Source organism: Dermacentor andersoni, chromosome 4 (genome assembly GCF_023375885.2).
Source record: "Dermacentor andersoni chromosome 4, qqDerAnde1_hic_scaffold, whole genome shotgun sequence".
NCBI classification, from domain to species: domain Eukaryota; kingdom Metazoa; phylum Arthropoda; class Arachnida; order Ixodida; family Ixodidae; genus Dermacentor; species Dermacentor andersoni.
Window position 1 is genome coordinate 214,677,752 of NC_092817.1, and position 14,563 is coordinate 214,692,314.

Sequence of the window (14,563 nt, forward strand, 5' to 3'; positions counted from 1 at the left end):
GATCCTCACGGGAAAATCTTAAAGGGCCCCTGAAACGGTTCGGACAAATTTTGTAGACGCGTAGGGTATAGCTTAAGTAGAACATTCGTACCACAATTTAAATGAAGCGTTACGCATTAATGGAGCTACAAGCGATTACAAGTTACTCCCCTCCCTAGCCATGCTTTTCCTCCTCAACTCGTTCGCCGAGCGATCGGGGCTAAGCTCCGCCTTCACTGGTTCTGCGTCACGATGCGACGTCACATCGTCCACTTCCGGTTGTTTTGGAGCCCGCCCGCGCGAAACGTCTCCGCTAGCGGCTTGGTCGTCAACCCCAAGCGAGAGCTATCGAAGCAGTGTGCGTTGCGAGCATTCTGTCGTAGCGCCGAACGTGTCTGGTATTCCGGTAATCGCACCCTGGCAGAACGTTTCGACGGAACGGTGAAGGCATAAACTCAAGTTGATGAAGGAACTTTAGCGTAGACGTACAGTCGCGGACAGAATAAAATGGACCACGGGATCTCCGAAAACGTTCAATTCCCGAGCAGCCTGTAGCAGTAACCAGTAAAACTGCCCACGACAACGTTGTTAGCATATTCTAGTCCAGGTCCAAAATGCAAATACCAGATTGCGTTGTGAGGTTGCGGAGATATTCAGCTTTTTCTTAGATTTCATGGTCCATAATATTCTGTCCGCGACTGTACGTGAGCTGCCTGATGGGTCTCCACGGTCCAGCCACCCGTTGGCGCAGAGCTTAACCTGCCAAAGAAAGAGCTAATATTGCTCTAACCAAGTGTAAAACATTTTAAACATTTACAAAAACAATGTGTTAACGATTACGCTCCTGCGAAAAATTTACACCAGCAGCAAAGAAGAATACATTTTGTTACTGCTACTGTGTGTGGTAAGTAAGTAAGTAAGTAAGTAAGTGGTCCGGATCCCTTTTGACTCAGGGCAGGCGTTTGTCAACGCCACAGGAGATGTTGAAAGTACAAAAAGGAAAGAAAGTAAGGCGTAGAAAGTAAGGAGAGAAAGAACATAAAACACAGTTTTGTCACAGTCACAGTCTGTGAGTCCGTCTGGTTGGTCCGGTTTGTTGTATTCTCTGGCTGCCTGGTCGGCCGTCTCTGTCTTAGGAGCTCGTGTAGCTGAGGTGGTCGGCATCAGCGGCCACTCACTGTGACTAGGCGGCTCTAGCCGGGCGATGTCTGTCTGGGGGTTTCCTTCACCTATTCGGCTCGCTTACCCAGTCGTTCCCACTGTTCTAGCCGGATCTTCGTAGTCTCGGCGCGTGCAGTTCGGTCCTCCTCGGTGAGACCAGTCAGTGCCAGGCTCTCAGCCAGGGTGCACGATCGGGGATCTGCGGGAAGTCTCGGACATTGTTGTAGCACATGGAGAAGGGTTTCTTCTGGTGCACCGCACAAGCGGCACGTCGGATCCACGCCGAATAGTTCGTGGCGGCGTTGGTTTGTGAGGAGAGCGCCAGTGCGGGCTTGAAACAGCAGGGCGCTGCCTCTATCTCCTCGGTAGTCTGGTGATGAGCACGGTTCCGGCACGTGTTGGTAATGTAGTGCCAGGCTTTGCTTTTTGCCACTGTCGTGCGCCAAATCGTTTTTTCAGCATCATTGATTTCCTTGGTGACTGCCTTGCGCCAATCTGCCTCTGTCTTATTGTAGTGGTGTTTTGAATTTTCGCTGTATTTCGTGTCTATGGACGTGTATTTCCGAATCCAAGCAGTCTTGATGTTTTTGTATCTTAGGTGTAGGTACATTCTGCTACTGTAATTTGTGTTTGCCATGAATCTGAGTCTGCCGGCATATTGTAATTTTGACCTCGCCTCCCTTGCCTCGTACGAGGACCAGCTAATTTCCCCGCTTACTGCTGCATTTGCAGTGGCTATGCTGCCCCCTAGCAGCCAACGGCCTAGTTCTGTTTGATGAGGGCCGATTTACGCTCGAGCCGCCTATCGCCGCAAGCCGCACCGCACGCGTGCGGTTGCGCGAAGGATTGCACGTATCAAACACTTGTGCACAAATTTTGGTTTACAATGTGTAGGGTATACACTGTGCACACAGTGTAAATGGTAATTTGTGCACATGTGCTGGATACGTTCAATTTTTCGCGCGACCGCAAGCGATCGGTGTGGCTTGCGGCGATGGGCGGCTCGAGCGTAAATCGGCCCTGACGCTCCAGGCATTTTATGGTTTCACTGGAGTAGGCCAGCACATCGTCTGCGTATGTTGCCGCTGGTACTGCTACTCCCTTCCACAGTGTGCGTCCGACAGTGTATGGGTTGTATGAATGTCTGGCCAAGTGCCAGATGCGGCCTTTGAGGCGATTAGATTTTTTTTACTAATGCATTTTGATGCGGATCCAGAAAGGTTAATTTGGATCCGGAAAGTTCCGGATTCTGATCCGGAAAGTTCCGGATCCTGATCCGGAAAGAAAGCTTCAACAAAGTAAGACGAAACACCTTTCTAATAATTCACCGTCAAATAACGCATTAGTTCTTGGAGATGCCATCGTAAGTGATACCTATAGAAAAACCCCTGCTTTAAGTCCTAAGCACTGTCTTAAGCCTAACATAAAACCCGTTGACATTTTAAGCATACCGCGCTGCATAACCAGGTTCGTCCCGGAAGAAGAACGCTCGCGCTGTATTTCAGATTGCATTGCTAGCATTGAACAATCAAATTCTCATTTTAAGACGTCTGACCCTGTCCGACCGGTAGTTAATTACCTTGTGGAGCATAAACTTAGACCAGTAATATCTGACAAGGAAGGCTATTTCGTAATTGTGCCAGATGACATGTTTTCAGAAAAAGCGATTTCAGCTATAGAAACGAATTTGCAGCCAGTAAAACTCAAGCCGTCGGCAGTTAAGCAACGTGCGGTTAACCTCCTGTCAAGACATAACGTTTGATAGGGTTGTCTCTAATGTCAAGAAAGCAAAATCCCTCACCTTAGAACTGTTTGTCTCGGCGAAGACCCATAAGCAAGAAATCCGTTTTCGTGCTATAGTGTCATATAAAGGGACGTGGCAGGTCTGTGTCGCTAGTTACCTACAGCTGCATAGCTTCACTAGTTTTTTCAGACCACTTTTGCTTGCGTAATTCTCAGCAACTAGTTCAGTATTTACGAGAGGAAAATCCTGGTGATTCTGGCATATCTATAACGGTGTAAGTGCGTGCGTGAGTCAGCCTTCGATTACTTCACATAAGAGATTAAGTGCCTTAACAGGTATCTCTCACGTAGACCGACACATATGTATCCGACTGAAACGTGGCGATACCATACCTGAGCTTGCGCAGATGAGTTCTGTGTCTTCTTTCTTTTTTCGCTGCAGTGCTCCCTTCACTTGATATTCGGCGTTCGTGTTGTCCACTTCTCTACTCTTGTGTCCTGTCTGTACTCCTCACCTCTTTTTTGCGTAATGATTCAGTACGCATCCCGCCAGCCGCGCTTACGGGTCGTGCTTTTCTGCTGCCGCTGGTGCTGGTCCGAAGGCCTGGTTCTGCAGCATCCTCGCAAGCCTTTAACATCGTCATCATCATCATCATCATCATCATCATGATCTTTATCACCCGCCGTGGTTGCTCAGTGGCTATGGTGTTAGGCTGCTGAGCACGAGGTCGCGGGATCGAATCCCGGCCACGGCGGCCGCATTTCGATGGGGGCGAAATGCGAAAACACCCGTGTGCTTAGATTTAGGTGCACGTTAAAGAACCCCAGGTGGTCGAAATTTCCGGAGTCCTCCACTACGGCGTGCCTCATAATCAGAAAGTGGTTTTGGCACGTAAAACCCCATAATTAATTAATGATCTTTATTTTCACCACTGAATACAATGTGAAGAAGCGAGAGCCGGAAAAAAAGCCGAAATTTCTTCGGCTTGACAAAGCTCCGGTCTCCCAGACAGGCACGGTAGCGGCTGGTGGCCAATACAATCACGCCTAAAGTGTGTATATAACAGCATTTTAAACACATATATGCAGATAATATTATGTTATGTAAACTAGTTACAATACAGTAGCGAAAAATAACTACCAGTATACAATTACAATCTGTTATCTTCCATATTATTTAACACAGACTCAATCTCACATATTGCCACATTCTATATGGTCGCAGCGGGTATGTGCCAAGCGATGAGAACGACGCTGAAGTAGCGCGCGAGTAGAAAAACAGAGACGACAACGACGTCTCGTTGACTGCTCTCATAAAGTGCTTTTACACGTCCTCGACACCGGCTTTCCCGTCTCCTACTAGGCTGTGACACTGGTGGAGGTGCTGGGTGGGATTGCCTCATGATCGGCACCCCTTCGCGGAGCCATACATTGAACGCGGAATCACCTGCGTTCGTCCAAACTCCTGTTCACCGCTACAGTCGCCGCCTGCTAGGCCTGACGCCCGAGTTCAACCCTTTGCAGGACCCTGCAAGAACGCGTCTACCAATTTCCGCCATGGCCACTGCAACTCCATCGCAGGGGACGCTGCAGAATCCCAAGATCCCAGAAAGTTTCCATGGTGACGCTTTTGAAGATGTCCAAGATCGGCTGGACCAATTTGAGCGTGTCGCCAGTTATAATGACTGGGGCTCCCAGCAAAAGTTGTCTAATGTCAATTTTGCGCTTCAAGACAGTGCGCGTACGTGGTTTGTGAACCGGGGGAGAAATTTGACCACGTGGGATGCCTTCCGCTCCCAGCTGCTAGACACATTCACTCTAGTAGCGACAGAAGAGACACCGCGCAGCGCCTTCTCGAATCCCGTATTCAAAAACCAAACGAGAGCGCTGTCATGTTTGCAGAGGATATGGCCCGCCTTTTCCGCAGAGCAGAACCTGAGATGGCCGAAGAAAAAAAGTTGCGCTATCTCTTGCGCGGAGTGAAGGAGGAACTGTTTGCCGGGCTCGTGAGGAACCCACCGACGACAGTGGCCGAATTTACCAAGGAGGCTACCGCTATAGAACCCCGCAGGGGCGTCTGCGCAAGCAGGCGTTTGGTGTGTTGCGACACCACGGACCCGAGCACACGAGGGTTGGACCCTCCCGCGTGTAGCCGTGCGCGGCTTAGCCGTGTCCGGGGAAAAGGGGATCCTGGGGGTTGAGCCAATGCCGGGTGTCTGGACCTTTACGGCCCCTCGGCGGCGGCAACACACCCCTTTGGCCTCGGCTTCACGTAGACGGCACCCCCGGACTGACCCACCCGGGGGAAATCGGTAGTTGCCTCTTCCTGTCTCTCTCTTCCTCTAATCTTCGTCTTTCTCTTACTTTTTCATCTTTCCTGTCTCCTCCTAGCTTCCGTTTACTTCCAATTTTCCAGGCAGCAAGGGTTAACCTTGTGTGAATAACCAACCTAGGTTATCTCATATTTGGTTATAGTGATAACGTACAGCTGGCGTTTGCAGGACCTGTTCTTACAGTCCCTGTAGCGTCCCCTTGTAGGACTCCACGGTGGGTGGCTGGCGTTATTGCCGAAAATTCAATCCCTTTATGGCAACCTCTTTCCCTCCGCTTCCTGATCGCCCTCACAAAAGAGGGCGCACCGATGAAGTTTTCCAGTTCCTTGGACGTCAAAGACCAAACTTCCCACATTACCATGTCATCCACTCAGAAAAATCCGACAAACAAGTACGAAACATTTCCCCTTTTCTAGTTTCCAGGTCCTTAACTGATGTCCTTGGCCCAGGCTACAAGGTATCAAGGCTGGCAAGTGGTGATCTCTTGTTAGAGCTCCATGATCAGAAACAGTACGAAAAGTTGCCCAGTATAGTATCATTTGGAGATGTTCCACTAACAGTAACTCCACACCGCACTCTCAACACCACCCGCGGCGTTGTCTCGGATGACGATTTGCTCCAACTGACAGAGGCTGAGCTCCTGGAGGGCTTCAGTGATCAGAATGTCGTCAATGTGAGAAGAATTAAGATGAGAAGAGATGGGAAAGAAATTCAAACAAAGCACCTAATACTCACATTTGGTTCAAGTATTCTGCCCGAGTCTGTAGAGGCGGGGTACATCAAGCTCCGTGTCAGACCATATGTGCCGAATCCCCTAAGATGTTTCAAATGCCAGCGTTTCGGCCACAGTTCGCAGAGCTGCCGGGGCCGCCAAACATGTGCGAAATGTAGTGCCCTTGAACACGCCACTGAAGCTTGTAATAACTCCTTTCACTGTGTAAACTGTGACGGGGATCACGCCGCGTACTCGCGGTCGTGCCCCTCCTGGAAGAAGGAAAAAGAAATTGTAACCATAAAAGTAAAAGAGAACATATCGTTCAAAGAGGCACGAAGGCGGTTAGCATACCTGCCAAAGAAAAGCTTTGCCGAAGTGGCGCGTCAGGGGGCAGCGCCACAACGGCCTCCGGCAACTGTCCGACCCACAAATAGTGAGTCGGCAGTCACGCCATCTGCCCCCACGGTGGTCGCAGCTTGCGCTGCTCCACCAACCGAGCAGAAGGGACTACCAACCCCGAAGGTGGGCGCAGCCGAGACTTCCCCAACCTCCCCGGCCCCTTCCAGCGCTGGCAACAGCCGGCGCAGCCAAATCCCTCAGGGAGCCCCATCGACCTCCGGGCTGGTGGGCGCAGGGGTCCTGCCCTCCAAGGCGGGACTCTCTCGGGAAACATCTCGCTCGCAAGAGCACGTGTCCAGCGCCTTGCAAGAGGCAATGGACACTACACCTATTCTCAAGGCGCACCAAGCGCCTAAGGAGCGGCGAGGCTCCCTCGAACGCTCCAGAAAGGGTAGAACCCCCGTTACAGGGCCTCGAAAGAGCTCTGTAACCTAAGGCGTCACCTCCGTTTCCGTAAACACAGCACCAAATTTTTCTTTAATATGGATACACAAATCATTCAATGGAATGTCAGAGGTCTTCTTAGGAATCTCGATGATCTACAAGAACTTATCCACCAACACAATCCAAAAGTGCTGTGTTTACAGGAAACACACTTAAAACCAAAACACACAAATTTTCTTCGACAACACGTTACTTTTCGCAAAGACCGCGATGATGCTGTCGCATCATCGGGTGGTGTTGCCATTGTAATTCAAAAAAGCATAGCGTGTCAACGTCTGCAGCTACGAACGGCCCTCGAAGCAGTGGCGGTTCGAGTTGTCCTACTAAACAAACTCATCACTATTTGTTCACTTTACATACCTCCACATTACAAACTAAACAAACCTGAATTTCAGTCCTTCATAGATGAATTGCCAGAACCCTATGTCGTTCTTGGCGATTTCAATGCACACAACACCTTGTGGGGAGACTCTCGCATCGATGCGCGAGGTCGTCTCGTTGAACAGTTCCTTTTTTCTTCTGGAGCGTGCCTTCTCAATAAGAAAGAGCCCACATATTACTCACTTGCAAACAGAACCTTTTCGTCAATAGATCTTAGTATAGTTTCCGCGTCTATACTGCCCGAACTCGAATGGGAAGTTACGAGAAATCCTTACGGGAGCGATCACTTCCCCGTACTGCTAAGAAAATCCAAAGAAAATGAATTTCCTCCACAAGCTCCTAGGTGGAAGATAGACACAGCCGAATGGGAGAAATTTCGAACTCTATCTAGCATCTCATGGGCTGATATGTCTTCTTTGGAAATTGATGCGGCTGTGGAGTATTTTACAGCCTTCATTACAGATGCCGCATCTAAATGCATATCTGAAGTAAGTGGCTTGGCATGTAGACGACGCGTCCCATGGTGGAACGACGAATGTAGGATCGCCCGTAAGAAACAGAACAAAGCGTGGGAGTTGCTACGCGCTTCGCCTACTGCAGAGAATCTTGTTAACTTTAAGAAAGTAAAGTCTCAAGGCAGGAGAACCCGCCGACAGGCCAGAAGAGAGAGCTGGCAAAAGTTCCTATCGGGTATCAACTCTTATACAGAGCAGGCGAAAGTCTGGAACAGGGTTAACAGGATAAAAGGACGACAAACTTATTCACTTCCCCTGGTAAACACCCAAGGCGATACCCTGCTTGAACAAGCAGACTCACTTGGGGAGCACTTTCAGAGCGTGTCAAGTTCCACCAACTATTCGCAATCTTTTCTCAAATATAAACACATAGAAGAATGCAAGCCACTCACAAGAAACTGTCGGCAGAATGAACCGTTCAACCGCCCCTTTAGTATTGCAGAGTTGAGAGCTGCCTTGAGCGCATGCAAGAGCTCTGCACCGGGCTCTGATAGAATCATGTACGAAATGCTCAAAAACTTACACAATGACACGCAAGTAACACTACTTACACTTTTCAACACCATCTGGGACGCAGGGTACCTTCCAACGGCATGGAAAGAAGCCATTGTGGTCCCTGTTTTGAAACAAGGCAAAGACCCTTCTTCAGTGGCAAGTTACCGCCCGATAGCCCTCACAAGCTGCATGTGCAAGGTATTCGAAAAAATGATAAATCGGCGACTCATCCATTTCCTTGAACAGAACAAAAAGCTTGATCCCTATCAGTGTGGTTTCCGAGAAGGGCGCTCCACAACCGACCATCTTGTACGTATTGAAGCAAATATCCGGGACGCCTTTATACATAAACAGTTCTTCTTATCGATATTTCTCGATATGGAAAAGGCGTACGACACAACGTGGCGATACGGTATCTTGCGAGACTTATCGGAAATGGGCATTCATGGTAATATGTTAAACGTAATAAAAAGCTACTTGTCCAATCGCACCTTCCGGGTAAAAGTCGGCAATGTGCTCTCACGTCCATTTACACAAGAAACTGGTGTACCCCAGGGTGGCGTGCTGAGTTGCACACTCTTTATTGTTAAGATGACAACACTTCGTGCTTCCTTACCACCGGCCATTTTGTATTCCGTCTATGTGGACGACATTCAAATAGGTTTCAAGTCCTGTAACCTCGCAGTCTGCGAGAGACAGGTACAGCATGGTTTGAACAAGGTGTCAGGGTGGGCAGAGAAAAATGGATTTAAAATCAATCCTCACAAGAGTTCTTGTGTTTTGTTTACAAGAAAGAGAGGCCTGGTTCCGGACCCTTCCTTAGAACTGTGTGGACAACAGATACCTGTAAACAAAGAGCACAAATTTCTAGGTGTCATACTTGACAATAGACTCACTTTCGTCCCACACATTAAACATCTGAAAGAAAAGTGCCTGAAAACAATGAACCTAATGAAACTTTTATCCCAGACTACGTGGGGTAGTGACAGGAAGTGCTTAATGAATCTGTATAAGAGCCTCATCCGGTCACGATTAGATTATGGTGCCGTGATATATAACTCTGCCGCCCCAAGCGCGCTAAAGATGCTAGACCCGGTTCACCATCTAGGAATTAGACTGGCCACTGGCGCTTTCAGAACGAGTCCCATACAAAGTTTATATGTAGAATCAAATGAGTGGTCACTTCATCTGCAGAGAACATACATCAGCCAAACATATTTTCTTAAAGTCCACTCAAATCCTCAACATCCCTGTTTTAATACCATTAATGACATGACACATGCTACACTCTTTCGCAATCGTCCCTCCGTAAGACAGCCTTTCTCGCTGCGTGTGAGGGAGCTTAGTGAAGAAATGCACGTTCCACTCCTCGAGCTTCGCCTAATGCATCCAGCCAAGCTGCTACCTCCTTGGGAGTGGCAGCTCATACAATGTGATATATCTTTCGTGGAAGTCACAAAGCATGCTCCAGAGATTGAAATCCAGATGCATTTCCGGGAACTCCAGCACAAATACTCCTGCACGGAGTTCTACACAGACGCATCGAAGTCACACGACGGGGTGTCCTATGCAGCCGTCGGTCCATCCTTCTCGGAATCCGACGTACTGCATCCGGAAACTAGTATCTTTACGGCTGAGGCTTACGCACTCCTGCAGGTCGCAAAGCATATAAATAAATCAAAACTCCAGAAATCAGTTATATATACGGACTCCCTTAGTGTTGTGAAGGCCTTGATGTCTTTCTGTAGCCACAAAAATCCGGTAATTAATGAACTCTACTCCCTACTGTGTAAAGCATATATATCTAACCAACATGTGATCATATGCTGGGTGCCTGGACATAGGGGCATCGAGGGAAACGTTCTGGCTGACCAGATGGCCACATCAATTTCATTGCATGCAGTTAATCCTACTGCTTCGGTCCCTGTCACATACCTGAAGCCTTTCTTAAGAAGGAAACTACGAAAGCATTGGCAACGCATGTGGGACGAAGAAATAAATAATAAACTGCATGTAATAAAGCCACAATTAGGGTTTTGGCCTCCTGTAACAAAATCCCGCCGTACAGATGTCCTATTCTGCCGTCTAAGAATAGGGCACACGTTTGGCACACATAACTTTTTACTCACGGGAAACGAGCCTCCAACCTGTGGCAGATGCGGGGAGAGGCTGACCGTCCTCCACGTCCTACTGGAGTGTCGGGAAGCCGAATCCAATAGAAAGAAACATTTTCACTTAGCATACCGCCAGCACATCCCCCTTCATCCAGTAATGTTACTCGGCCCAGAACCGCTGTTTGACTCCAGCGCAGTCCTGGGCTTCCTGAAAGATGTTGTCTTGCATGTTCTTAGCCCCACATGTTCGTAGCGGGTCCTCTCTTCAGAGGATACCGCTGTGATAGCTCTCTCGTATAGCACGCGCCTCTAGGCCCTTGTGTTTCAAGGGCTCTGGCGAGGCAGCAGTGCTCCAAGTAATTTTACTATCTTATACATTTTCCATTTTGCATCATTCTCCTACGATGGATTTTAATGGTCATAGTTTTCTTCAATAATCATCGCCATAATTTTATAGCACGTAGATTTTACGCACTTTACATCGACTATTTTTAGGCCACTTTACAGCCAAGTCACATCTTCCATAATACATCAACATTAACACTTGTCATGGCGCTCTTTGGCCAAACCTGGCCCTTGCGCCACTAAACACAACACATCATCAACCGCTATAGAACGGGCACTACAGCAGCGGTACCCCCAATATGACCGCAAGAGCTCGCCGGTGAATGCTTCTATTCTACCTGAGAGCTGCAGCACGTCTCTGCGTGAAGTTATCCGAGAGATTGTGCGAGAGGAGATCCGGCAGCTCGGGATCTCTCCCATGGCACCAGGGGTGGCTTCTGTCGCTGATATCGTTCGGGAGGAAGTTCGAGAGGCCTTTTCGTCGCCCGACTGGCAGGTGGTGCCGCGACGATTAACCTACACGGAAGCTGTCTGTCGTCCACCTCCCGCCACTTCGATGCTGCTGACGCCGTCGACCACTACGACGCAGCGATCACCCCACCCCGACGCCCTATTTTCGACAGTCACAGCCGCCGCCAACTATGCCGTATCGCCGCCAGTCGATCGCTGCGCCTCGTTTCTACGGCGACTCCCCTGCCGGATACCCGTTTCGAAAGACCGATTTGTGGCGCACCGCTGACCGCCGGCCGCTATGCTTTCATTGCGGCGAAGCAGGACATGTTTACCGCGCGTGCCACTACCGCGCGGCTGAGTATGAAAGATTTCCCAACTGCAATTACCCTGTGTCTGATGCTGCACGTAGCTGCGACAGAAATTCTACAAACTTTCGGCCAGAAGGTTCAAGGACGCCTCGACGCCACTGTATTTTTTTCACTTAGCACTCCTTTCCGTAATGCCTTCGGGCCAGGAAAGTATCCGAATTGAATAAATAAATAAAAATGCGCGTACTTAGCACGTGCTTTGGCAGAAAACTACGTACGCGCGCTGCCAAGAGCAGCATGCGCGTGCTTAGCACGTGGTTTGGCAGAAAACCTCGTGCACGTGCTGCCAAGAGCAGCATGTGCGTGCTTAGCACTTGATTTGGCAGAAAACCAAGTGTGCGCTTCCAAAAGCAATACGCGCGTGATTAACACGTACTTTGGCAGAAAACAATGAGCGCGTGCTGCCAAAAGCTGCATGTGCATGCTTAACACGTCGGTTGTCAGAAAACCACGTGCGCGCGCTGCCAAGAGCAGCATGCGCAAGATTAGAGCGTCGTTTGTTAGAAAAGCACGTGCACGTGCTGCCAAAAGCAGCATGTGCGTGCTTAGCAGTGCTTTGGCAGAAAACCACGTGCGCGCGCTGCCACGAGCTGCATGTGCATGCCTAACACGTGATTTCGCAGAAAACCAGGTGCACGCGCTGCCGAAAGCAGCATGTGCGTGCTTAGGACGTGCTTTGCGCGTGCCTACCACGTGGTATGGCAGGAAAACACGTGGGCGCTCTGGCAAGAGCTGTTTGTGCATGCCTAGCACGTGCTTTGGCTGAAAACCATGTGCGCGTGCTACAAATAACAGCATGTGCGTGCTTGACACGTGGTTTGGCAGAAAACCACGTGCGCGCGCTGCTAAGAGCTGCTCGTGCATGCTTAGCACGTGGTTTGGCGGAAAACCACGTGCACGCGCTGCCAAGAGCAGCATGCGCGTGCATAGTGCGTGGTTTTGCAGAAAAGCACGTTTCCGTGGAGCCAAGGCAGCATGCACATTCTTAGCACGTGGGCTGAAAACCAGGTGGGTGCGCTGCAAAGAGCAGCATGCGCGTGTTTAGCTCGTGGTTTGGCAGAAAGCCACGTGCGCGTGGAGCCAAAAGTAGCTTCCACGTGGTTTGGAAAAACCACGCGCGTGGTGCCAAGACCAGCATGTGCGTGCTTATAGCGTGGTTCGGCAGAAAACCACGTGCGCGCGCTGCCAAGAACTACATGTGCGTACTTAGCACGTGGTTTGGCTGAAAACAACGTGCGCGCGCTGCCAAAAGCTGCATGTGCATGCTTACCACGTGATTTGGCAGAAAACCACGTGCGTGCGCTGCCAAGAGCACCATGCGCGTGCTTAGCACGTGGTTTGGCAGAAAACCACGAGCGCGCAGCCAAGAGCAGCATGCGCGTGCTTAGCGCATACTTAAGTAAAAGACCACGTGCACGCGCTGCCAAGAGCAGCATGCGCGTGTTTAGCATGTAGATGGGCAGAAAAGCACATGCGCGAGCTGGGAATGCTTAGAGCGTCGTTTGGCAGAAAACCATGTGCACGCGCTGCCAAAAGCAGCATTTGCGTGCTTAGTAGTGCTTTGGCAGAAAACCACGTGCGCGCGCTGCCATGAGCCGCATGTGCACACGTAACACGTGATTTGGCAGAAGACCACCTGCGCGCGCTGCCAAATACTGCGTGTGCATACTTAGCACGTGCTTTCGCAGAAAAAAATGTGCGCCCGCTGCCAAGAGAGGCATGGGCGTGCATAGCACGTAATTTGGCAGAAAACCACGTTAACGCGCTGCCAAGAGCAGCATGTCCCTGCTTAGCACGTGGTTTGACAGAAGACAAGGTTTGCGCACTGCCAAGAGCTGCATGTGCATGCTAAGCACGTAGTTTGGCAGAAAACAATGTGCGCGAACTGCCAAAAGCTTCATGTACTTGCATAGCACGTGGTTTGGGTGAAAACCACGATCACGCGCTCCCTAGTGCAGCCTGCGCGTGCTTAGCATGTCGCTTGGCAGAAAGCACCGTGCGCGCGCTGCCAATAGCAGCATGTGCATGTTTAGCAGGTGATTTGGCAGAAAACCACATACTGTGCTGCCAGTAGCAGCATGCACGTGCATAGCACATTGGTTGGCTGAAAACCACGTTCAAGCAGTGCCAAGAGCAGCATGTGCGTGCTTAGAACGCGGTTCGCCAGAAAAGCACGTGTGCGCGCAGCCAAAAAAGCATGCGCTTTCTTAGCATGCGGTTTGTGTAAAATCGAGGTGCGCGATCTGCAAAAAGCTCCACGTGCATGCTTACCAATTGGTTTGGCAGAAAACCACGTGCGCTTGCTACCAACAACAGCATGTGCATGCTTAGCACTTGGTTTGGTAGAAAACCTTGTGTGCACGCTGCCAATAGCAGCAGGTCCGTGCTTAGCACCTAGTTTGGCAGAGAAGCATGTGCGCGCGCTGTCAAGTGCTGCATGTGCATGCTTAGCACGTGGTTTGGCAGGAAGCAACGTGCGCGCGCTGCCATAAGCAGCATGCGCGTGCTTAACACTTAGGCTTTGTAAAAAACCATGTGCGATCGCTGCCAATAGCAGCAGGCGCGTGCTTAGCACGTGGTTTGGCAGAGAACCACGCGCGCGCGCTTCCAAGAGCAGCATGTTCGTGCTTATAGCATGGTTTGTCAGAAAACCAGCTGCGCGCGCTGCCAAGAGAAGCATGCGCGTGTTCAGCACGTGATTTGGCAGAAAACCACGTGCGTGCGCTGCCAAGAGTAGCATGCGCATTCTTAGCATGCGGTTTGGCAGAAAACCTCGTGAGTGCGCTGCCAAAAGCAGCATGCGAATGCTTCGTGCGTGCTTTGGGAGGAAACCACGTAAACGCGCTCCGAAATGCTGCATAGGCGTGCTCAGCGCATGCTTTGGAAGAAAACGTTCGCGCGGAACCAAAAGCAGTACGCGCGTGCTGACCACGTTGTTTGGCAGAAAACCAGGTGCGTGCGCTGCGAAGAGCAGCATGTGCGTGCGATGCCAAATACAGCATGCGCGTTCTTGGCACATGGTCTTGGCAGAAAGGCCACGTGCGCGCGTTGCCAAAAGGTGCATGTACATGTTTACCGCTTGGTTTGGCAGAAAACCACGTGCTCGTGCTACCAACAG

At 50.2% G+C, this 14,563-nt stretch overlaps 1 protein-coding gene across 1 annotated transcript in view; it reads right to left on the bottom strand.

Moving 5' to 3' along the window:
- The window catches only part of LOC126538362 (uncharacterized), a 28,466-nt gene that overhangs the window by 958 nt on the left and 12,945 nt on the right, over positions 1–14,563 (bottom strand). Inside the window, exon 2 of the mRNA XM_072287702.1 lies at positions 1,226–1,339. Within this exon, the coding sequence (XP_072143803.1) occupies positions 1,226–1,339 (114 nt within the window). The remainder of the gene's footprint in view (positions 1–1,225; positions 1,340–14,563) is intronic.